This window comes from Phocoena sinus, chromosome 7 (assembly GCF_008692025.1).
Source record: "Phocoena sinus isolate mPhoSin1 chromosome 7, mPhoSin1.pri, whole genome shotgun sequence".
NCBI classification, from domain to species: Eukaryota; Metazoa; Chordata; class Mammalia; order Artiodactyla; family Phocoenidae; genus Phocoena; species Phocoena sinus.
In genome coordinates, this window is record NC_045769.1 from 79,483,506 (window position 1) to 79,508,120 (window position 24,615).

General features: G+C 43.1%; 1 protein-coding gene across 2 annotated transcripts in view; it reads left to right on the forward strand.

Moving 5' to 3' along the window:
* The first annotated feature begins 334 nt into the window (after positions 1–334).
* CACNB4 (calcium voltage-gated channel auxiliary subunit beta 4) overlaps positions 335–24,615 on the forward strand; it is a 275,561-nt gene continuing 251,280 nt past the window's right edge. The window contains exons 1-2 of one of the 2 annotated variants that reach the window (XM_032638265.1): positions 335–419; positions 934–1,017. In XM_032638265.1, coding sequence (XP_032494156.1) covers positions 360–419; positions 934–1,017 — 144 coding nt within the window. In that variant the 5' untranslated portion in view covers positions 335–359. Of the gene's footprint in view, positions 420–607; positions 708–933; positions 1,018–24,615 lie in introns of those variants that run through there. The other variant, XM_032638266.1, reaches the window with a different exon arrangement.

A 24,615-nucleotide genomic window follows, 5' to 3' on the forward strand; every position in this document is an offset into this window, starting at 1 on the left:
CCATCCCAGATTCCCCCCCTCCCTTTCTCCTCTGGAAAGCTCTGATGTAAGGCGCTCGCTAGGTTGGAGAGCGCTTCTCCCGATCGGCTCCGGTAGGCGAGATTCCGAGAAGCCCCCTCCGCAGGACCTGCGCCTGCGGGGTCCGCTGCCCGGGACCCCGCTGTGGGCGCGGGGGAAGCGTCTCGGTCGCTTTAAGGTGTTGCGCTCTCGGAAGGGCGGGCAGGCAGCCCGGGAGCCGGCGCGGTCCTGGGAGCGGGTGGGGAAGTCCTGCCGCCCTCCCCTACCTCCCGCTTCCGAACGTCCGGGGGCCTCACCGCCCTCCGCCCACAGCGCCCGGGCCCGCCATGCGGCTGTGAACCATGTCCTCCTCCTACGCCAAGAACGGGACCGCGGACGGGCCGCACTCGCCCACCTCGCAGGTACCGCCCCCTCCTCCCCCTCCTCCTCCCCCGTCCTCGGCCGCCCTAGAGCGCCCCGCCTTCGCGCCCGGCGCGCGTGGCCCCCAGTCCTGGGAGTCTGAGGCCCCGCTCCCTCGCCCCTCCCCCCGCGTCCCTTCCTCCTCCGCCCCTCCTCTTTCTCCTCCTTCTCTTCCTCCTCCTTCTCACCTCGTCAGGGTCTCTGCGCTCCCGCTCCGGAGCCCGCAGCCTTCCCCAGCCCATGCCGGGGACTCGGACCCCGCACCCTGAGAGTCTTTGTTAATGGATGTGGTGGGTGCTCGCGGGCTGCTCTTCTCGGGCGCCTTTTCAGCCGTCGAGGCTTGAGTGGGTGGGTGGGGTGGAGGCTGTATCTGGGGACCGCGGAGGAGACTTGGGTGCGGGCTCTGGGGGACCCCGGGGATCTGGTGTCCGGAGGCGGACTCTAGCCAGGGGTGGTCGCCCGGTTCCACACTGCCGTCCTCACCGGGTTCTTTCTGGCTCCGTGTGTCGAGTCCAGGTGGCCCGAGGCACCACGACCCGGAGGAGCAGGTTGAAAAGATCCGATGGCAGCACCACTTCGACCAGCTTCATCCTCAGACAGGTAGGAGGCGGGCGCAGGGGAGCAGGTTGGGCAGTAAGCCGAGCGCGCGGCCCCCACGTGCCGGAGCGGCTGGTAATGTCTCAGCGCGTCGCTTTTCGGCCGCGGGCTGGAGCTCCGGTTGGTCCTTCACTCTCTGTCCCGGGTTCCCAAGTCTTCGGGTCCTGGGAAGTTAGTTTGTGGGTGTGGACACAAGCCGGCGGGGACCTAGTTTAGGTCAGGGACGTTGAATTTAAGACTGGAAGTTACTTCTTTTTGCACCTTCGATGCGTGAGGAAGCGTCTTAGTCGTGTGACTGGACTTTGAGCGATCAGAGCCCCTGGGGCCGGACAACTGCTGTGATTCGGCTGAGAGTTAGAGGGCTCTTCTGTTTTGCCCTATTTTGAATACTCTCCTTTGTCATCTCCGAGCTCTGGTCAAATGAAAGACATTTGGAACAGAAAGTTTGGTCTCGCTTTGGGACCTATTTGGTTCGCTCAGTTAGGGAAAGACAGCGGATCTGGTTTAAATCGAAATAAGCGAAGGCCGGCCCTCAGTTTCGGGGGTCTCGGTGGTGCTACACTTAGTGTTTGTTTTCTTAGGGGTTTTCTTCTGCGTGGTTCTAGTGCCTGTTGACAGTGCTAAAAATCGCCGGTTCAGCTGAATGCTGAGGTGCCTTTTACCTTGACACAGGAAATTGCTCCTTAATTTGCTGCAAAGAAACCACCCCTACATGGCTGCTGGGTGCTAGAGAGATCATGCAAAAGGGAATCACCTTGATCTCTCTTTGGAACAGAAACTGTCGAGGTGTGTGAGTTCGGGGTACCCTGGGAGGACTTTGGTCATTGCACCACGACGTTTTTATCCCAAGGCTCTGCTGTGGGCTGCTGGAGTGACATTGGGAAGTTTTTTTCCCTCTGGGTCACTCAGATCATTGTGTTTTTAACCTATGATGGCAGCTGCACTGTGTTTCTGTAGTGATTGTTATCAATTTAAACAGATTATCCATGACGAATTGGGTATTAGACTCAGAATTGGACTCAGACCTCTCCTAAAAAGTCCATAGAGCATATTTACATAATATTGATTACATAGGCATTCATTTTCTGCAGAAATAGAAATTATTCCTACGACTCTTTAATTCAGTGAGTACTAAGCATGTACATTTAAAAAATAAATATATTTTGGATTCTGAATTCATTCGAAAGTATATTCTATCCTTTTTGCAGTGTTTAGATTATTTATGTATTTAATAAAGCAAAGACATTCTTCATCTTTTACAAAAATTGAGTTAGGTGACTGAGATCTTGTTTATGTTATTTTGTAGGCGCCTATTTTTGGTAGTGTTTTATTATTGCAACTTCTTAGAAATATTAATTATACAGCAGTGTATTCCATGAGCTGTTTGACTAAAACTTTTGAGTTCAGCTACACCATCACTTCACTAATGTTTTATTCTTCCAAGCACAGAGCCGTCAATATCCTTTGTAATATTCTTATTCTTTCTTCAATTTAAATGAAAAAGTGAGATAATGCATGTATAAGTTCTTAAGTGTGCTGGTATGTGTTGGCTTAAAAATGTAGAAAGTATTCATGCTAAATAATTTCGAGAGTAATTTAAACCATTGCAGATTTTTGGAACAAATATATTTCATAAGTCTTTCTGAAAATAGGCTAGGATTTGTTGGTGTAATAAGATGGCCTAATTTAAATTCAGAAGCTAGCTGTGATTGTATTATATACACAATCTTAACTAACTTTTCTGCACAAAAATAATACATAGTTTTTGTGAGCACTTACAGTTCGGTAAGCATCCTATATATGATCTTGTTTAAATGGCATAATATAAACTTTTATAATGGCTACAATAAAATAACTGAGGGATTTTTATTTATTTGACAAGAGATGAAAAATGATTCCAAATGTAACTTTAACAGTGTATTTTGAAATTAAATTGAACAGTTTTCACCCAAATGCCAAAAAAGTATTTTTTTAAAAAGCACAACAGCTGTTTATGTTACTAGAGACTCATTATTTGTAGAGTGACCAGTGGTTTACTGTTTTCAAATTCTTGATGTATTTCACAATCTCTGTGATGCCTTTGCACATGATGAAGATAGTGAGGATACCAATAAAAACAGTGCTGCTCATTTCTCTGCTATATCATTTACAGAGATGGGAGGGGGAAGATTTCACTTACTAAAAAAAAAAAAGATTGTGTTGAATCAGATGGGTAAATCTGGGCTGGTGGTAAAGAACAGAGGACAGCTGGCAAACTCATCAAATAGAACAGTGTTTATTCTCTGAGCTGGTAAAAAAATTTCAGTGTTCATGTGTGTATATGCACAGATGAATATGTGTGCACACACATACACATGTACACATGTGAGTTGGCCTAAAAATGAACAGACTGAGACAGAGAGCCTGCCTCTCCCCTGAGGACTGCTCACAAAGTCCCTCTGGCATCTTTGACCTTGTTTCCTGGTCTCCTAGATTGCTGCCCTCCACAATTTAGGAGGGATGGAGGTTTTGGAATGAATCCAGGGAGCAGCTAAATTATTTCTTTGAGGAAAAGTGAGAAGATTAAGTATTTTGCCACTGAAAGGAGAGAGAGCTAGGGGTGACCCAGTAATGATCTTCAAAATGTACACAAAGATGGGACTTCCCTGGCGGTCCAGTAGTTAAGACTCTGAGCCTCCCCTTCAGGGGGCTCAGGTTGATCCTTGGTTGGGGAACTATGATCCCATATGCTGTGCGGTGCAGCCAAAAAAAAAAAAAAAGTACACAAAGACGTTCTTTGGAAATGTGATGGGCTGTTGTCAGTCTTCACTGAGGACGAAACTCAAGAATTGGCTACAATTAGAAAGGAATGATGCTTTTACAGCAGGACTTTCTGAAGAGTGTTGATATCATTGGAATGGCTTTCCAAGTAAGGCTGTAGAATTTTGTCTCAGGAGATTACTTTTGACAGGCTGTTTATGAATAGACTGTTTATTCATGTTTTAAATTTTTAGGAAACACATTAAATATTTGCCATGTGCCTAGCACTGCACTAGATACTGTGGAATAGGAATGAAAAGAAGAATGAGACACAGCTTCTGTACCCAAAGGATTTTATGATCTAGTTATGGAGACATAGATGTATACAAATAATACGGTGAAACGGAGCAAGGAATTAGGGTGTCTGCAGAATGCCCATGTGTGCTGAGTATATGAAATACCCATGGGTGGCACTGTGCATACAGGTTGTGTGGTAGAATGCTACAGGTTACTCTCACTGGGGTTACTCCCACCTTACTCCCCACTGGCTTTCGAAGGAAAATCTGATCAGAGTGAGATCAGTTTGTTGACCTCTCCTTGTTAAGTCTGCCTTTATGAGAACTGCAGAGTCTTACAAGACCTGGCTCCTACCAGCTTCCAGCCTCATCTTAAGCCATGATCTCTAAGCTCTGGACACAGATCTTGAACACACCACCCTCCCTCCTGCCATAGGCCCTTTGCACATGCTGAGTGTCTGTGTGGAGGGCTCTTGTTCTCCCCTCTGCCTAGCTGATTTTTTAATCTTCCTTGAGACCTAAGTTTAGTCTTCACTTCTTCTTCTAACCTCCCTGTTAAGGTTAGTTCCTTAGCCACTTACCTCACCCCAGAGTGCATTGTACCAGTTCTCAATAGTACCATCACTATTTATTTAACATTTCATTATTTAACATGTAATTAGATTTTTTTGTTAATGTCTGTCTCCCTATCCAGATAACAAGTTCCACTAGGGCAGGGACATGTCTGTATTTGGTCTCCTTTTTGCCCTCAGCACTTAGCATAATAGATGTTCAGTAAATACTTATTTGATTGAATGAAGGAGTGGAAGAATGGAGGACTAGCTTGATGTATTTTAGACATGAGGTTCTGCTCCAATATTAAACTCTTTGTTTAATCTGGAGAAATTGCCTCCTAACAAACCTCCCTCAAATTTAGTGACTTAAAGCAACAACATTTAAAAAAATGTCTGTGTACTGAGCAGACACAGTTCTTCTTTGTGTGATGTTACCTGGGTACTGGGAAGGCTGAAATGTCTAAGACAGCCTCACACGTGTGGTTGGTGGTTGGTGCTGGCTGCTGGCTGAGAACTCAAGTAGAGATTTTGGCAGAGGGCTCACTTTTCCTCTACCTGGGCCTCTCAGCATGGTTGCCTGAGCTTCTTCCCAACATGGTGGCTAGGTACCAAGCAGGACCATCCCAAGAAGCAAAGGCTGAAGCTGTAGACTTTATAAGACCTGGTATCAAAAGCTATATGACATCACGTCTGTTGCAATCTCTAAGTCAAAACAAATCAAAGGGATAGCCCAGTTTCAAAGGGAGGGGAAATAGACTCTATCTTTTGATGGAAATAGACTCTATCTTTTGATGGGGTGTGTCAAGGTCACCTTACAAAGGAGCACATAGAATGGAAGATATTGTTGCAGCCATCTTTGGAACCATCTACCTTAAAGCAAGGTTCCTTCTGTTTTTTTTCAGATTATGCTAATCAGATGATCATTACAATAATTCAATGAACCCACACTGTAGGTAGAGATCTAAAACACATTCAGGTACTAAGTTGATACTATAATAAAACAAGTTGGCAGAAATATTCTTTGGGTTCTAATTTGAGCACTGGTTATAGACACATTTCTCTGATGAAATGCAGATTCATCAACAGAAGGTATATGCTTTGTGCACAGCTCTAAGAATAATCATACACTTGGAGTCATGCATATATGCAAAATTTATCCATAAGCTTAGAATCACAGAATTATAGAACTGGAAGAGATTGTGGAGGGAAAGTACTTTGATTCCCCATTTTTAGATGAATGAAACACAGACCCAAGGACATAAAGCCCTTACCAAGGTCACACCAGTAGATAGTGGCAGAACAGAGACAGGAGACCCCCACTCAGATCCTGCAGTTTTTCCACCACAACACACTTCATCCCTGAATAATCACGACAGGCACACAAACACACAAGGACTTACTCCTCTTAGAGCCTAGAAATATTCCTAGTTTAGATGGTTACTGTGAAGAGCAAAGCAACCACTGAAGAATCTGCAGACTGTAGTTTTTTCCCAGTTTTATCATGGGATGGAATTTTTGTTTGCATGGTTCACGGTTCATGGAGGTTTGTTTGTTTGTTTACTTACTAACGTACTAGTCATTGTATTAACCAGTCTAACCAGAAGATGAAATTACTTGAGTTTTTACAGCTGAGGGACTTGAATTATAGAGACATGATTAAACAGGTGAGGGGAGGGCTTAAAAGCTAAACCTGAGGTTAGCAACAGCGGGAAGCTGCTATCACCTCTAGGTACAAGGACAAGGGGAGGAGACTGTAACTAGAACCCAGGGGCCAAAATCACCTGGTAGATGCTGGAACCAGTGGGGTGCTGTTTGTAGGAGCAAGAGACACAGAGGAGATGCAGCCTCTGTCAGAGAAGCCACTTGAGGTGGAGAAAATGGGGAGAAATACTCTGGCTTCTCCTTTCTTGTGCTCCCCACCCCTGCCTTGTCTCCCACTGGCTGACCTGGACACCAGCTGACATGGGAGTCTGGGAAACAACCTGCAGGCCATGGGCCCCCTGAGACAGAAAGCAGAGCAGAAAACGGAGAGGATGAATCTGAGGAAAACAGGCCAGGACTGGCACAACTATTATTATATTTTAGCTGCCTGGAAGATAATAATGAATCGTTTTCATCAGCAAAATTGGAAGCTTTTACTTGCTCTGTAAGTCGAGTGTCCTTGCTAAATGATATAATCCAGTGACAGTGAACCTTAAGGAAAAGTTTACACCTATTTCCTTTGTGAATTCTATCCAGAATGCATCTTCCCAAATTGAGATCTGATAGAACAAAACAGAACTCTGCCTCTGTGGCAAACTGTGCTTCGTTCTGGCTCTTGGGCTTGAATAAATGGAACTGAATTTATGAAGCTTCTTTCGGATTGAGAAATCTAATTACTAGGCAGCTAACCCGTTAAGCAGTCGTTTTTGCTTTTCTCCGAGTTTCTGTTCGTGGCGTGCAGAGTTCCCGAAATCTCATTTTTTATAGAATAAAGAACTATGTATCCTTCAGTTTAGGTTGATCAGATTTTATTGAAGCTTACATAAATTCTGATTCAAATTTTAATCCTTCTAGAAAATTATAGGACGCCGCGTGAAAATGAAGCTGAAAATGACCTTGGCTTTCCTGTGGCCCTCTCCCTGTAATTATTCCACGTGCTGACCCAGACAATGTTGTTACCAAGGATCAGGGACTATTTCTTCATCAAGGGAAAAAGCAAGGGCAGAGTGGAAGAGAATGTAGTTTTGTCTACAAACTACAGTTAGTAGCTAGTTGTAGAAACGAGTCTCTTCACTCCTGATGAGCCTACTAACTCAGTGGGGTTAGCTGGGCTCAGCAGATCGAGTTCTAACCCATCTTTTCTGGCTGAGGTTGTGGCGTTGTCAAAGCTCATCGTTGTCCCCTGAGTCTGGCCCTTTCTTGGTCTCATTTCTGCAGCTCAGATTCAGAAGAAAGCATAAGCCCTAACCAGGGTGAGTGGGCTTGCACCTCACTCAGGTTCACTGAAGACCCCAGGAAATGTCCACAGACTTGTGGGGAGTGGAGTGTGCAGGCCGCATTCCATGTTTGGCCTCTGCAATGCTTTGGAGAGGAGTGCTTCCTAGAGCAGCGCCACCCTCTCTGCTTGCTTGCCCTTTGCAGCCGGAGTGTGTGTGTGTGTGAGAAGGACCATCTGAGCCCCTGCCTGGTATAGGCAGAGCCCCTGGATGGTGTTCACTTCCTTTGAGTCCAGGCTGTTGCACCAGTATTTCCCCTGTGGGCCGTGCAGAGCACTTCCTTACCGTCCCCAATGACACATTCTCTTGATAATACCTCTCCAGATTAGAATCCACCAAATTGATAAGTCTTAAGAAGAGCTAGGCTGTTATGTGTAAAGAACCCCCATAAAACCCCACTCCGATTTAAGCAGCCAGTATGGTCCTGCCTTCACACAGTTACATGTCCTCATTCTAACTGAGCCAGGAGAACATAGAGGTAGAACACGCACTCTTTGTTCTAGAAGAGTGTAAGTTATGAACTTGACTACAGAGCGACACATCAGGCATTTTACATGGATTCAACCATGTGAATGGGGTCAGCGAGGCGGGTAGGGTGAGAACTAGAAGCCTGAACTAATGAAGAGGCTAAATTATAGATTCAATTTTAAGGGAATAGTTTTATTGCTTTCAAGTAACAAAAATGACAAGCTGTGTGCTTCCTTAGCGGGCGTTCAGAAAGTGAGAAGGCTGATGAATTACCAACACCTGGCTTGAATATAGATGGTGCTTTGAAATTCCTTGAAGATGGTTTTCATTTTAACTAGAAAAACATGCCGCTCTGTAAACTTTCCTACTTTCTTTACTCTATCCTTTCTTATTACACCCATAGACAGAGCAGAGGTAATTACTTGAATTCGAAGGGATGACATTCAGCTTTATTTACTGAAAGTATAATTTAGATGGGGCCATAAAACTTGAGGGACATCTGAATCTTTCTGATCATTTTCACTGTCATCATTGGATGAAAAAGTGTGCCTATTTTATTTCTCATTTTATGTTCTTTTCTGTTGGTGGAGGTATCTTTCTCCAGGGCTGCAATTTAAATTGCTGGAGCAGAAGTCTTTGTTTTGAGAGGAAATATTTTGTAAACAAACTTGAAAAGAATCAGCATTTTTTTCAGGTTGTGAGAATCACTAGAAATGGTAAACTTTTGTAGTGCTCACTGTGTCTGAATGTTATGATATTATTTTTTAACTCCTTAGGAAAAATCTTTTTTTCAATTTCTTTTTTAATGCAGAAAAGACCAACAGTAATGGAAATGCATAATAACTCACGTAGATGAATTTATCATCCTGGCCCACTTCCTTCTCCATGGCCTAGTGCTAGGGTAACAGCTCAAAGGCTGATTATGTTTCCAAATCAAACAAGTGGATAAAATCCTCACTGTTGAGGTTGGAGTGCGTTATGGTCACACCTTTCTAATTTGGCCTCTTTGTGTGTGTGAGTGGAACAGAAATGAGGAAGTCATTCTTTCAGGAATTCAGAGGCTGTATTCTGTTATCACCATAATCTAATTTTCGAACATTTTCATCACCCTCCCAAAAAAACCTTGTAACCATTAGCTGTCATTCCCCAACCTCCTTCCCACCCCCAGCCCTATGCAACCACTGATCTACTGTGTCTATAGATTTGCCTGTTCTTGATGTTTCATTCCAAATTACATTCACGTAACTGGAACCATACAATAATATGTGATCTTTTGTGACTGGTTTTGGATTATTTCATTAGCATATTCTCTACACCAGTCTGAAGGTTTCCAGTCGTAGCCCCTGGTCTAAACGCAAATGTTGGCCTGCCTGTGGAAAGAGACTTGCCTTTCCTTAAGCCTAGATCCAGAAAGCACTTCAAGTCATGGTGTTGAATTGGGTGGATCGTGTTTGTATTTATTTTGGAATTGCAGTGTCAGGTCATAAAGCTGAATTTGTGGGGGAGGGGTAAAACTATTTGACCTGCATGGAAATCAAATCCCTGACCTTGGCCTCCTTGTCATCGAGACTGAACAAAACTGAGTGACTCTCATCTATAGAAGGGATTTATGTAATAGGATGAGATCGATGGGATTAAAGAAAAATGTCAGGATTAAAGAAAAGTGATCAATGCCATCATTTTCAATAATTTTTAGTGATAGAAATGTCTTGGGTACTTACAATTCAAAATACTTCTTTTATCTAGATGTTTGTAATAACTCAGCTTTGGTAATTATATTTCTTCCTTGAGAGATACAGTTAAGGAGAAAGCAGAGTGCTTGAGTCCCAAGCTAAGTACAATATTTATGAGAATTATTGGGTGTATAAAACTGTACTTTCTATGTGGCAGGTGCTGCTCAATTATATTTGAGCACTTCCCTGGGGGACAAAAGTCAATTATCAACATAGTCCTGTGAGAGAGAAATAGGTCAGCTGCAAACATTCTCTGCTAATTTCAGAAAGCTTGAGGGGTGATTTCTTTTGGGGGATTTTTTTTTTTTTTTATTCCTTTGGTGGTTGTAGGAAGACCTTCTGATTAGGGAAGGCTCTGTTTTTCATTTGGGTGTCTTATTCAGTTACTTTACTGTGAATATTTCTTTTGATCATGTAAAATGAAAATTAAACAAAATAGTATCTTTTAAAAAACTGTCAAATCTACATTGTAAGAATAATGTGTACCATGGGTATTATTATTACTGTTTCTTATACATTAGTAGAGATGCTCAGGCTTTAAATTCACCTGGTAAAATGCAAATTTCATATTTGCAAGTATTTTGTTTAATAGTTCTGTTACATAGGAAGCGTAAAAAGTGTTAATTGTTAAAAAAAAGGAAGGATACTGGTGTTTTTTTAAAAAAAATTATGTTTATATTTTTATTGTGGAAAAATACATGTAACAAACTTTACCAATGTAACCATTTTTAAATGCATAATTCAGTGGCATTAAGTCCATTCGCTGATGTCATTTTTATTTTGTTTTACTTTATTTTTTTATAAATTTATTTTATTTATTTATTTATTGGCTGTGTTGGGTCTTCATTGCTGCACGCAGGTTTTCTCTAGTTGCGGCGAGCAGGGGCTGCTCCTCATTGCGGTGCATGGGCTTCTCATCACGGAGGCTTCTCTTTGTTGCGGAGCATGGGCTCTAGGCGTGCGGGCTTCAGTAGTTGTGCACAGGCTTAGTTGCTCCGTGGCATGTGGCATCTTCCCGGACGAGGGCTTGAACCCATGTCCCCTGCATTGGCAAGCGGATTCTTAACCACTGCGCCACCAGGGAAGCCCTGCTGTCATTTTAAAAATGAATGTGGCAGGTTATTTAAAAAGTGCAGACCAGGCAAAACTTAAATATATCCTACTTCAAAATACACTAAAAATGTCCACCATTGTCCAGGCCCCCAAACACAGCTGTGACCTTGTTTGAAGCCACAACAACAATAGCAGGAAACCGGCCCTGGAGCACGTCACGGTGCCATGGGGACTGCAGCTGAGCAGAACCAGGAGGCACTGTGGATGCCCAGCCGACCCCCAGGCTGGGTGTGGAGAGGTGGATGGGAATAGGTTGGGGCCCTGCCCCAGAACACCTGTTTTCTTCTTCCTCCACTGTCTGAAATCCGAACAGTTTCTAGATGATTTGGGTTAAGGAGCAGCCTATTTTAAAACTGTGAACGTTCCTGGGAGTCTTAAGGGGCTCTCGTCATTCATCTGTGATCGTGGTTTGACTTACTGCCTGCAGGTAAGCTCATTTCACTCTTGTCCCCAAGCCCACCTCAACAAGGCAGACGGTTCCCAACAGAGACCCCAGTCTCCCTGGGTCTGTTTGTCCTTTCACACCTGTGTTCTCCCCTTACTTTCCCCGCCGACCTGCCCCTGCTACAAGCACACCTGCCCAGACGCAGACTCAACTCCCGCTCTCTTCCCTCACCCCCTCAGTCATGCCATTCCTTCTCCTTGAAGAAGGTCTCACCATTTTCACTTGATGCTGATCTTTCCATCTGTTAAACCCTTCTAGAACCTTCTCCTCCATGAAGTTCTGTGATACGGCAGCAGGTCTCCTTCTCTGGCACTCCCTGACATTCTGTTTTGACCGTTCCCTATTAAATTCTCCTTTGTGTAACCAGAAGGACCCCGTGCCCCACCAGCCTGTGGGTCTATGTGGTCATTGTCACTAACTAATCACGTGGCGCAAGAGGAAGGAGAAGCAGCTTGGAAAGGAAGTCTTGATGTAGAGACATTGATAATGTCCCATTTTGCTTGTTCACTTCTCCTAGCTGTAGACAGAGGACTGCAACGCCTTGCCTCCTAATAGCCTGCCCATTATCTCTGAGTTGAGGGGGTGATCACAACTCTGTCCCTCGTTGAGCTCGGCTGCCACAAGCCTTTGAAGGAGGTTATTCCCGCTGCAGTTGCTCTGCTTCATCTGTGAGGACACTGCTTCCTTCTTACTAAGATGCTGCTTCTCAGGCAAAATCTCAAAGGTGACTAACAGCACTATACTCTTCAGCCTCTCTGGACAAGTTGTGTTCCAGACTTCCTCAACTCTGGGTCACACTCTGAACCCTGGGCCCTCGAATGGCACTTGCTGTGCCCTGCATATCACATGTCCCCTTGTAAAGCCAGCTTCTGTGCTTTCAGCCTGCATCTCACTGTAGGGTTACACTGGGAAACAGATGTCATTCTGCCTCTGCCCCAGGACTGTACACAAAACTTGCTTCGAACAGCGACCCTCCCACCCATGCATACGTGTTGACCTGTACAGTTTGAGGTAGCCAAGGCCAAACTTTGAATCCCCCATTAGTCTCATTGATAAGATACTAATAGTAATTTATGTATTTTTTCTTTATTTTTGTTTTGTGAATTTGAATGGGGGTGCGAATAGAAAAAATAAGAGGAAAGAGGAAGGTAATATTGGGGCCTGAAGCACTTTGGGAGTTAGTGCAGGCCTGGGTTGGATATCAGAATGGAGACCTTGGGACAGAAGGAGGGCACTGGGTACCTGGAGAGAAAAACAGTGGCTGGTGGGAGATGGTTTCAGAAAGGGAAGTGAATGAGGAACACACTTTGTTTATTTCAAACTTTGTTCTGGAACTGTGTCTGTTGGGAATCTTTCAGTTGCAAATAAACAAACTCAATGCAATTGGCTAAGGCAAAGTAGAGAATTACTGGCTTATGCTAGTGAAGAGTTCAGGAGTACGTCTGGCTAGCTTCAGGTATGGCTTGTTCCAGTTCATGACTTCATCAGGGCTTCTGTTCCCTTTCTCTGCAGTTCTTCCAGTACTGCATGATCTTCTGTGCTCAGTTCTGTGTGCTCGCTCAGTCCTCGGTTTGGCATTTTTCATGGTGGCAGCAGTGGCCACAGTGGCTCAGGGTCTCCCATTCATCCACTCCCCTGTTCAGAGGAAGAGCTAGCTCTTTTATGGTAGCTCCAGCAAAAAGGAAAAGAAGGTTTTGTTTGTTTGTTTTCAGAGGTACCACCCTCCCTCTGAAACAACACAATACACACACACACACACATATACTTCTTGAATCTTATTGGCCTGAAATGGCTCATGAACCAGTACTGTGGCCAGGGGACTGCCTGAAGCCAGTGGTTGGCCACTCCTGGAGATGAGATTGGGGTCAGCCCCACTAAGACTGAGAATGGGGAGGACCAGTTCCCTAAGAGAATTTGGGAGCTTAGTGGTAGACGGAGGGGAAAGTGGATGTTGCAGAAGCAATTAATCAGACGTTTATTCAAGGAAGGACCCTCAGGTGGACCCAGCCAAGATGGTGGGATTCATTCCTTCTCTTCCTTCTTGTATTACGTTTCATCCACTTCATGGGTTAAATAAGAATTTTTTAAAAATTGTGTTAAATACATGTAACATAAAATTGACCATCGTAACCGTTTTTCAGTGTACAGTTCAGTGATGTTAAGTACATTCTCACTGTTGTATTATCATCACCACCACCCATCCTAATTATAATTTTGTAGGGAGTCTAACGTTCTGTTGTAACATTGTTTCTTAATGAGAAAATATGTACCAAATTTCAAATAACTGACTAAACAATGAATTTATGGGACACCACCCAAGTATTAATACAGGAGTGGCTACCTGAATTAATATTTCTCAAGGGCCTCTGTTTTTCTGTCTGCAAAACGGGGGTTTGAGTGGGGTGGACTAGATGACCTCTGAGGTTCCTTCAGTCTCTAGTATTATAGAGCTTCACGTCTGTGTCTGCAGATGTGTGTGGTCAGTTCATGCATCTTGGTAGAAAACACTATATTCTGTAGTTTTTGCGGAAGTCCAGTGACACTTAGCTGCTGAGATGAACTCATAAAACATAGGGTCATTCAATATCAAATATTATTGAAAGTATTAGATGAAGGCATTCTTTATAGAATGTAGCAAAGAGATGATGTGGAAAGGTTTAGAAGAGGAAAGATAAATTTGGATAGAGCTGGAATTTATAACTCTTTCAGGCATGTGCATACAGCCTGAAAGGATCTGCAAAGAATAGAGTGGGTTGTCAAGAATGAGATATTTGTGAAATGTGCTGAGATGGTTCTCAGATGTGCATCCTGGAAGCTATTAAGAGGAAGTCAGCTGAGAAGTAGTGTAGCTCCTGCTATTATGATGATTACAGCCACCAGGAAGAGCAGTAGCTAATGGGGCTTAAATCTATAATAAAGAATAACAAAAGTTGCCATATGGAAACTTTGCTGGAGGTGAGTGGAACCACAAGTTTGATTCTTATCATTTAAAAACACTGCATTAGGAGCTTTCAGTACTGACTTTCCTGCGTACCCCTAGTTTCATAGGGGAAGGATATTTAGCATTTGTAGTTCAGCATGGCTCCCCATATTCCAGAAAATGAGGCAGGAATTTCTGTTTTTAAGTGACATTAACTATTTAATAAGTAGACTTCGGTGGATATGTTTATAGAACTTCGTGTGTTCAAGTTGCCTGGGTAAGCTGGTGCACTTGATTGTTTTCCTTCTCATCCCTCTTCCAGTCAGTGGTACATGCTCCTTATTTATTATTTAAAAATATGTTTACATCCTGGCTTGGTCTGGAAATGACTTAAGTTAGCTTGTATGATATCACAAGTGAAGAAAATGAACTAAGGAGAAAATAAGGCTAAGATGGTGTGCCAGTAAAATCCGAGTCACTCGTTAGTTGGGGGCCTCCAGTTTGACTCTGAACTTTCTAGGACGTACCCAGAGAGGAAAGCAAGGTCATTTACAGGATTTAGGATGTCCAAGGGTAAAAGTACACTTGTGGTTTAAGAGAAGCACAAATACTTCCCACTCTGAGACTAGAGAGAAGTTTCTCATGGGAGTTGAGAGTGTGTAAGGTAGTAAATTAAACCCTGATGTGACACCTTATCATTATTCTGGAGTTGTTTTTTTACTAATATCATTTACTATACAGATAATGTCCCTCATCGTGCTGGAGTATAGTTCAATAAAAGCAATTATGTGGGAGCCGTTGCTATATCATCCACAGATGTCTGTAATTCTCAACCTTGGCTGCATATTAGAATCACCAGGGACGTATATAAAAATCCCCATGCCAGGCTGCACTCGAGCCTCATTAAATTAGGATTGCTGGATATAGGACTCAGGCATCAGTATTTTTCAAATCACTTCAACTGATGGATGGGCTTATCTGGACTCAGTAATCCAGGTAAGGTTTTTTTTTTAATAACATCTTTATTGGAGTATAATTGCTTTACAATGTCGTGTTAGTTTCTGCTGTATAACAAAGTTAATCAGCTATATGTATACATATATCCCCATATCCCCTCCCTTTTGCGCCTCCCTCCCACCCCTCTAGGTGGTCACAAAGCACTGAGCTGATCTCCCCGAGCGATGCAGCTGCTTCACACTAGCTGCAGTAGCGGGATTGCTGGGTCGTATGGTAGTTCTATTTGTAGTTTTCTAAGGAACCTCCATACTGTTCTCCATAGTGGTTGTATCAATTGACATTCCTACCAACAGTGTAAGAGTGTTCCCTTTTCTCCACACACTCTCTAGCATTTGTTGTTTGTAGATTTTTTTGATGATGGCCATTCTGACTGGTGTGAGGTGATACCTTACTGTAGTTTTGATTTGCATTTCTCTAATGATTAATGATGTTGAGCATCCTTTCATGTGTTTGTTGGCCATCTGTATATCTTCTTTGGAGAAATGTCTATTTACATATTCTGCCCATATTTGGATTGGGTTGTTTGTTTTTTTGATATTGAGATGCATGAGCTGCTTGTATATTTTGGAGATGAATCCTTTGTCAGTTGCTTTATTTGCAAGTATTTTCTCCCATTCTGAGGTTGCCTTTTCATCTTGTTTATGGTTTCCTTTGCTGTGCAAAAGCTTTTAAGTTTCATTAGGCCCCATTTGTTTATTTTTGTTTTTATTTCCATTTCTCTAGAAGGTGGGTCAAAAACGATCTTACTGTGATTTATGTCACAGAGTGTTCTGCCTATATTTTCCTCTAAGAGTTTGATAGTGTCTGGCCTTACATTTAGGTCTGTAATCCATTTTGAGTAGATTTTTGTGTATGGTGTTAGGAAGTGTTCTAATTTCATTCTTTTACATGTAGCTGTCCAGTTTTCCCAGCACCACTTATTGAAAAGACTGTCTTTTCTCCATTGTATATTCTTGCCACCTTTATCAAAGATAATGTGACCATATGTGCGTGGGTTTATCTCTGGGCTTTCTGTCCCGTTCCATTGATGTGTATTTCTGTTTTTGTGCCAGTACCATACCATCTTGATTACTGTAGCATTGTAGTATAGTCTAAAGTCCGGGAACCTGATTCCTCCAGCTCCATTTTTCTTTCTCAAGATTGTTGTGACAATTCGGGGTCTTTTGTGTTTCCATATAAATTGTGAAATTTTTTGTTCTAGTTCTGTGAAAAATGCCATTGGTAGTTTGATAGGGATTGCACTGAATCTTTGGGTAGTACAGTCATTTTCACAATGTTGATTCTTCCGGTCTAAGAACATGGTATATCTCTCCATCTATTTGTATCATCTTTAATTTCTTTCATCAGTGTCTTATAGTTTTCTGCATACAGGTCTTTTGTCTCCTTTGGTAGGTTTATTCCTAGGTATTTTATTCATTTTGTTGCAATGGTAAATGGGAGTGTTTCCTTAATTTCTCTTTCAGATTTTTCATCATTAGTGTATAGGAATGCCAGAGATTTCTGTGCATTAATTTTGTATCCTGCTACTTTACCAAATTCATTGATTAGCTCTAGTAGTTTTCTGGTGGTATCTTTAGGATTCTCTATGTATAGTATCATGTCATCTGCAAACAGTGACAGCTTTACTTCTTTTCCAGTTTGGATTCCTTTTATTTCTTTTTCTTCTCTGATTGCTGTGGCTAAAACTTCCAGAACTATGTTGAATAATAGTGTTGAGAGTGGGCAACCTTGTCGTCTTGTTCCTGATTTTAGAGGAAATGGTTTCAGTTTTTCAGTTTTCACCATTAAGAATGATTTTGGCTGTGAGTTTGTCATATATGGCCTTTAGTATGTTGAGATAAGTTCCCTCTATGCCTACTTTCTGGAGAGTTTTTATCATAAATCGGTGTTGAATTTTGTCAAAAGCTTTTTCTGCATCATTGAGATTATTCTATAGTTTTTATCCTTCAGTTTGTTGATATGGTGTATCACATTGATTGATTTGCATATATTGAAGAATCCTTGCATTCCTGGGATAAACCCCACTTGATCATGGTGTATGAGCCTTTTAATGTGCTGCTGAATTCTGTTTGCTAGTATTTTGTTGAGAATTTTTGCATCTATGTTCATTAGTGATATTGGCCTCTAGTTTTCTCTTTTTGGGACACCTTTTTCTGGTTTTGGTATCAGGGTGATGGTGACCTCGTAGATTGAGTTTGGGAATGTTCCTCCTTCTGCTATATTTTGGGAGAGTTTGAGAGGGATAGGTGTTAGCTCTTCTCTAAATGTTTGATAGAATTCGCCTGTGAAGCCATCTGGTCCTGGGCTCTTGTTTGTTGGAAGATTTTTAATCACAGTTTCAATTTCAGTGCTTGTGATTGGTCTGTTTATATTTTCTATTCTTCCTGGGTCAGTCTCAGAGGGTTGTGCTCTTCTAAGAATTTGTCCATTTCTTCCAGGTTGTCCATTTTTTGGGCATATACTTGTTTGTAGCAATCCCTCATGATCCTTTGTATTTCTGCTGGGTCAGTTGTTACTTCTCCTTTTTCATTTCTAATTCTGTTGATTTGAGTCTTATCCCTTTTTTTTTTTATGAGTCTGGCTAGTGGTTTATCAATTTTGTTTAACTTCTCAAAGAACCAGCTTTTAGTTTTATTGATTTTTGCTACTGTTTCCTTCATTTCTTTTCATTTATTTCTGCTTTGATATTTATGATTTCTTTCCTTCTGCTAACCTTGGGTTTTTTTTGTTCTTCTTTTTCTAATTGCTTTAGGTGTAAGGTTAGGTTTTTTATTTGAGATGTTTCTTGTTTCTTGAGGTAAGATTGTATTGCTATAACTTCCCTCTTAGAACTGCTTTTGCTGCATCCCATAGGTTTTGGGTTGTCATGTTTTCATTGTTATTTGTTTCTAGGTATTTTTTTATTTCCTCTTTGATTTCTTCAGTGATCTCTTGATTATTTAGTAGCATATTGTTTAGCCTCCATGTGTTTGTATTTTTTATAGTTTTTTTTCCTGTAATTGATGTCTAGTCTTGTAGCATTGTGGTCGGAAAGGATACTTGATACAATTTCAGTTTTCTTAAATTTACCGAGCCTTGATTTGTGACCCAAGCTGTGATCTGTCCTGGAGAATGTTCCATGAGCACTTGAGAAGAAAATGCATTCTGTTGTTTTTGAATGGAATGTCCTATAAATATCAGTTAAGTCCATCTTGTTTAATGAGTCATTTAAAGCTTGTGTTTCCTTGTTTATTTTCATTTTGGATGATCTGTCCATTGATGAAAATGGGGTGTTAAAGTCCCTACTATTTTTGTGTTACTCTCCATTTCCCCTTTTATGGCTGTTAGCATTTGCCTTATGTATTGAGGTGCTCCTATGTTGGGTGCATAAATATTTACTGTTGTTATATCGTCTTCTTGGATTGATCCCTTGATCATTATGTAGTGTCCTTCTTTGTCTGTTGTGATAGTCTTTATTTTAAAGTCTATTTTATCTGATATGAGAATAGCTACTCCAGCTTTCTTTTGATTTCCATCTGCAGGAATATCTTTTTCCATCCCCTCACTTTCAGTCTGTATGTGTTCCTAGGTCTGAATTGGGTCTTTTGTAGACAGCATATAGATGGGTCTCGTTTTTTTATCCATTCAGCCAGTCTGTGTCTTTTGGTTGGAGCATTTAATCCATTTATATTTAAGGTAATTATCGATATATATGTTCCTATTACCATTTTCTTAATTGTTTTCAGTATGTTTTTGTAGGTCTTTTTCTTTTCTTGTGTTTCCTGCCTAGAGAACTTCCTTTAGCATTTGTTGTAAAGCTGGTTTGGTGGTGCTGAATTCTCTTAACTTTTGCTTGTCTGTAAAGGTTTTAATTTCTCCGTCAAATCTGGATGAGATCCTTGCTGGGTAGAGTAATCTTGGTTGTAGTTTTTTCCCTTTCATCACTTTAAATATGTCCTGCCACTCCCTTCTGGCTTGCAGAGTTTCAGCTGAAATATCAGCTGTTAACCTTATTGGGATTCCCTTGTATGTTATTTGTTGCATTTCCCTTGCTGCTTTTAATATTTTTTTGTATTTAATTTTTGATAGTTTGATTAATGTGTGTCTTGGCATGTTTCTCTTTTGATTTATCCTGTATGGGACTCTCTGCACTTCCTGGACTTGATTGACTCTTTCCTTTTCCATGTTAGGGAAGTTTTCAACTATAATCTCTTCAAATATTTTCTCTGTCCCTTTCTTTTTCTCTTCTTCTTCTGGGACCCCTATAATTTGAATGTTGGTGCATTTAATGTTGTCCCAGAGGTCTCTGAGACTGTCCTCAATTCTCTTCATCCTTTCTTCTTTATTCTGCTCTGTGGTAGTTATTTCCACTATTTTATCTTCCTGGTCACTTATCCGTTCTTCTGCCTCAGTTATTCTGCTATTGATTCCTTCTACAGAATTTTTGATTTCATTTATTGTGGTGTTCATCTTTGTTTATTTGCTCTTTATTTCTTCTAGGTCCTTGTTAAACATTTCTTGTATTCTCCATTCTGTTTCCAAGATTTTGGATCATCTTTATTATCATTACTCTGAATTCTTTTCGGGTAGACTGCCTATTTACTCTTCATTTGTTTGGTCTGGTGGGTTTTTGCCTTGCTCCTTTATCTGCTCTGTGTTTCTCTGTCTTCCCATTTTGCTTAACTTACTGTGTTTGGGGTTTCCTTTTTGAAGGCTGCAGGTTCACAGTTCCTGTTGTTTTTGGTGTCTGCCCCCCAGTGGGTAAGGTTGGTTCAGTGGCTTGTGTAGGCTTCCTGGTGGAGGGGTCTGGTGCCTGTGTTCTGATAGGTGGGCCTGGATCTTGTCTTTCTGGTGGGCAGGACTGCATCCAGTGGTGTGTTTTGGGGTGTCTGTGAGCTTAGTATGATTTTAGGCAGCCTCTCTGCTAATGGGTGGGTTTGTGTTCCTGTCTTGCTAATTGTTTGGCGTGGGACCTCCAGCACTGGAGCTTGCTGGCCGTTGGGTGGAGCTGGGTCTTAACATTGAGACGGAGATCTCTGGGAGAGCTGTCACCGATTGATATTACGTGGGGCTGGGAGTTCTCTGGTGGTCTAATGTCCTGAACTCGGCTCTCCCACCTCAGACACTCAGACCTGACTCTTGGCCAGGGCACCAAGACCCTGTCAGCCACACGGTGATCATGAAATTGGAGGTAGCAAAAATGGGTATATGCAAGTCACTCCTCTTTTGGCTGATGGCACTCTCTCCAATGGCTGTGATTTGTAATTGGAAAGCCAAAACTTCCAGCTACAGTCATGATCACAGATGCCTAGTTCTTCAAAATGAAATGAAATGCATGAGTCAGAACCAGGCTGCTAGTATTGGAGGGTCTCCTGCAGAGGCGAGGGGCAGCTGTGGCTCACTGCAGGGACGAGGACACTGGCAGCAGAAGTTCTGGGAAGTACTCCTTGGCGTGAGCCCTCCCCAGGTAAGGTTTTAAAGTAGCTATTTTTCAACCAGAATGTATTAGTCAGGGTAGGTTAGGTGATGCTGCAGTAATAAAACTTTCCTCAAACAACAACTACAACATCAAAGGCTTATCCCGCACTCACCCTCCATCTATCTCCTGGGTTAGCTGAGAGTTTGTTCACTGTTGTTCTCACTCCAGTGGAGTAGCCACTATCTGGAACGTTTCTGTTTCCTGCAGAAGAGGGAATGAGACACATGGTGGATCATATTCTGGCTGTTGAAGCTCTGCATGGGTGTAGCTAAACTGCTGCAACACTGTAGTCAAAAGGTATAATATGTATTTGTTTGTCACTTAAGAGTCCAGAGGTTGGTGAGCAGTTCAGAGTGGGTAGAGGGCTCTATTCTAAGAGATCAGTGGTCCGAGGACCCAGGCTGGTGGGTCGGCTCTGCCGTTCTCAGCATGTAGATTTCATCTTTGGGTCTAATGTGGCTGCTACCATTGTCACCATTTCCTAGGCAGCTCAAAATGAAGAGATCAAGTAGCTTCATTTTCAAGGGAATGACGTAGAAGTTAAACATATTTCTTCTGCTCACAGCCCATTGGCCTGAACTTTGTTGTGAGGCCACGTCTAGCTTCAAAGGAGGCTGAGAAATGTGATCTTTAGCTGAGTAGCCATGTGAAGGCTAAAAATTGCGACAGCTCTATTTCTGGAAGGATAGAGAGAATGGATATTGGGGCCAGTTAGGCAGACTCTGCCTTATCACAGTAGTGGTTTTCCAAGTTTGGTTTTACCATAAAAACCCTTTTTCCAAATGAAATTGCAGATGTCATTCTTGGCAATCAACATATTTGGAGATGCTTTGATTGATGCAGTGGCCTATATCTGGACCACTCTCCCATTATACACCTCATGCTCTCTGCAGCAGTTCTAGTGACATCTAAGAGGATCCATAAAAATCACTGATGTAGATGAACTGATGCATATGCTGTAGACCATCCTCCCAAAATAGTCTTCCAGTCACTTCTATCTCAAAAGTCCTCTCAAGTCCATCCACTTCTCTCTGCATCTCTCCTGCCACCACCCTAGTTCCTACTTTGAGCCAGCATCATCTCGTCTGGTCTACTGAATCTCCCTGCTTCCTTTCACCACCAGATCCATTCTCCACACAACTTCTGGAGTTTTTTATTTTATTTTATTTTTTTAGCAGTACGCGGGCCTCTCCTGTTGCGGAGCACAGGCTCCGGAAGCGTAGGCCCAGCAGCCATGGCTCAGGGGCCCAGCTGCTCCGCGGCATGTGGGATCCTCCTGGACCAGGGCACGAACCCACGTCCCCTGCATCAGCAGGCGGACTCTTAACCACTGCGCCACCAGGGAAGCCCCTGGAGTTATCTTTTTAAAAAGGAAATCAGAGCATGTCATTCCCCGGTTTTAAGCCCTCCAGTGGATTCCAGTTGTGTTAAAATATAATCTGAATTCCTTATTGTGGTCTGCAAGGCTCTGTAATAACCTGACTCCTGACAAACTCTCCTTATTTCATCTTCAACTCTCCTGCTTGCTACTCTACCTGCCACCCCTTCCCCCATCCCTGGCCTGCTTTTGTGTACTTTGAATAAGCCAGGATTAATCCTGTCTCTGGGCCTTTGCACTTCTGCTCTCTTGTCCTGGAGTGTTCCTTCCTCAGCTCTCTACATGGCTGGCTCCTTCTCATTCTTCTCATCTCAGACCAAACATCACCTTCTTAGAGAGACCTCCTCTGGATGCCTGTCTGAGGCAGCCCCCCTCACCCCTCCTTCCATGCTTTCTTGCTGTCACTTTCCGTCACGATCAGAAATCACCTTTTTAATGTCGTTTTCTTTTTCCTTATTCCTATCAATCCTCACTGGAATGTAAGCTTCAAAAAGGCAGGGAACTGGCGTATCCTTGTCATTGCACATTCCCATGAACAGAAGAGGCATCTGGCGCATAATAAGTGTTTAATAAACATTGATTGGTAAGGGAATAGGATGACAGTGATTTTGAGGTTCAGTAGCTGGGTAAGAATCTGGGTAGGACTGAGTCTTTGTTGTCAGTTAAGGGAGAAATGGTGCCAAAGATAGACTTGATGTCTATCTTATAGACCTCAAGACCTGAGGTCTCTAAGAAGAGCATGTTCCTGAAAAAGAAGGCTTAGAGGTGGTCCAGGGGCCAAAGATCTTCTCAGAAAGTAGTTTGGAATTTACTCAAAAACACACAATTGGATGTTTGTGGACCCGTAGTTTCAAGCCCAAAGACAGAGCTGCAGTGTTTTTTGGCTTGGAAAAAAAAGCAGTTGTGGTCACATGCCACCTTGGCCCCTACCTTGGTACACCTTGCTTTGAGAAATTTCCTTCCTAATCTACTTTCCAAAAAGACCTCATGACAAAATGTATACCCCAAGCACTGAATTGCGTGGCTTGGTATCAGGGATGTTAGCTGCAATTTGGTGACATGCAGGTTAGCAATCGCTTTACTTGATTGTTTCATTTGGACACTCCGTCCTGGATTTGCTTCGGGACAGTATCTGCCCGAATAGAGGGTGTCTAAAGAAGCCCCTTGGTCAGTCCCAACTGACTAACACTGGGCCTCAGCTCTTAATCTCCTTGTGGCTGATGCCTTGGTCCGGTGCCCGCTATTGGATGCCTGAGTTCCTGCAGACCAGATCCTTTCGTCCCAGACTTCCTTGGGAGGCGACAGGATGTGTTGGACTCTGGATTTTGAGCCAGAGTTAGGAAGGGCTGAGACAGGTGTCTGTGTGTAAGGCTCGGTGGGTGTAAAGAGACAAGCTGGCGGTTTGACCAGACCTGAGGCGAGGCCCTCAGTCAGACCAGAGGTCAAACGTGGGAACATTAGCAGAGCCAGCGGGGCTAAGGCAGCACAGTGTGTGTCCTTCACAGCTGCTGGTGCTCCACCTGGAATGCTCTCCCCTCCACGGCTTTTTCTGGTGACCTCCTACTCCTTTTCTTCTTGATTGTATAAATGTCACATCCTCTGTAAAGTCTTCTCCAACCACCCCCTGCCCCCTCCCGGGCAGAATGAGTTTCTTCTTCCCTAGTACAGTCGAAACACTTCTCACATTGTTTTTGTTTGTTTGTTTGCGGTACGCGGGCCTCTCACTGTTGTGGCCTCTCCCGTTGCGGAGCACAGGCTCCAGACGCGTAGGCTCAGAAATTGTGGCTCACGGGCCCAGCCGCTCCGCGGCATGTGGGATCTTCCCGGACCGGGGCACAAACCCATGTCCCCTGCATCGCCACCAGGGAAGCCCTCTCACATTGTTTTGAAATATGTTTACAGGCCTCTCCCACTGCGAGTGAGCCCCTCGAGGATGTGGCTGTGTCTTAATTTTCTTTAGAGAGGCGACACAGCAGAGCTGTTCATAGAATCAGCTGTGGAAGCAGGTGGGCTGGAGTGTGAGGTCGGGCTCCATCACTTTTTACTTGTGTGACCTTGGGCAAGTACTACTGTCCCCGAGGTTCATTTTCCTCACTCGTAAAATAGGGGTAGCCATGCCTGCCTCCTAGAGTTTGTGAGAATTTTAAGAAGTGAGCTAATATATGTCTATCCTGGATGAAAATTAATAAACCACACCTACTGTAGCTGTTCCGCTTTGTAAGCTGGGTAGTGGCCATCGTTTGTATCAGTACTGCCATCTTCCATTTTCAGGGACTGGTGGGGAAGGTTGACATTTCAAAGCCTCTGCCAGCTCCTCTGTGCTTGTGAAGGGGACATCCTAAAGGGATGATGGTCACGGGATGATGGTCACATTGGCGACGTGGCTGGTGGTAGTGATGGTGGTTGTGGTGATATTAGTGGTAATGATTGGTGGTGTTGGGAGTGAGGGTGAGGGTGGTGGTGGTGAGGGTGGTTGGTAGTGTGATGGTGATAATTGTCGGA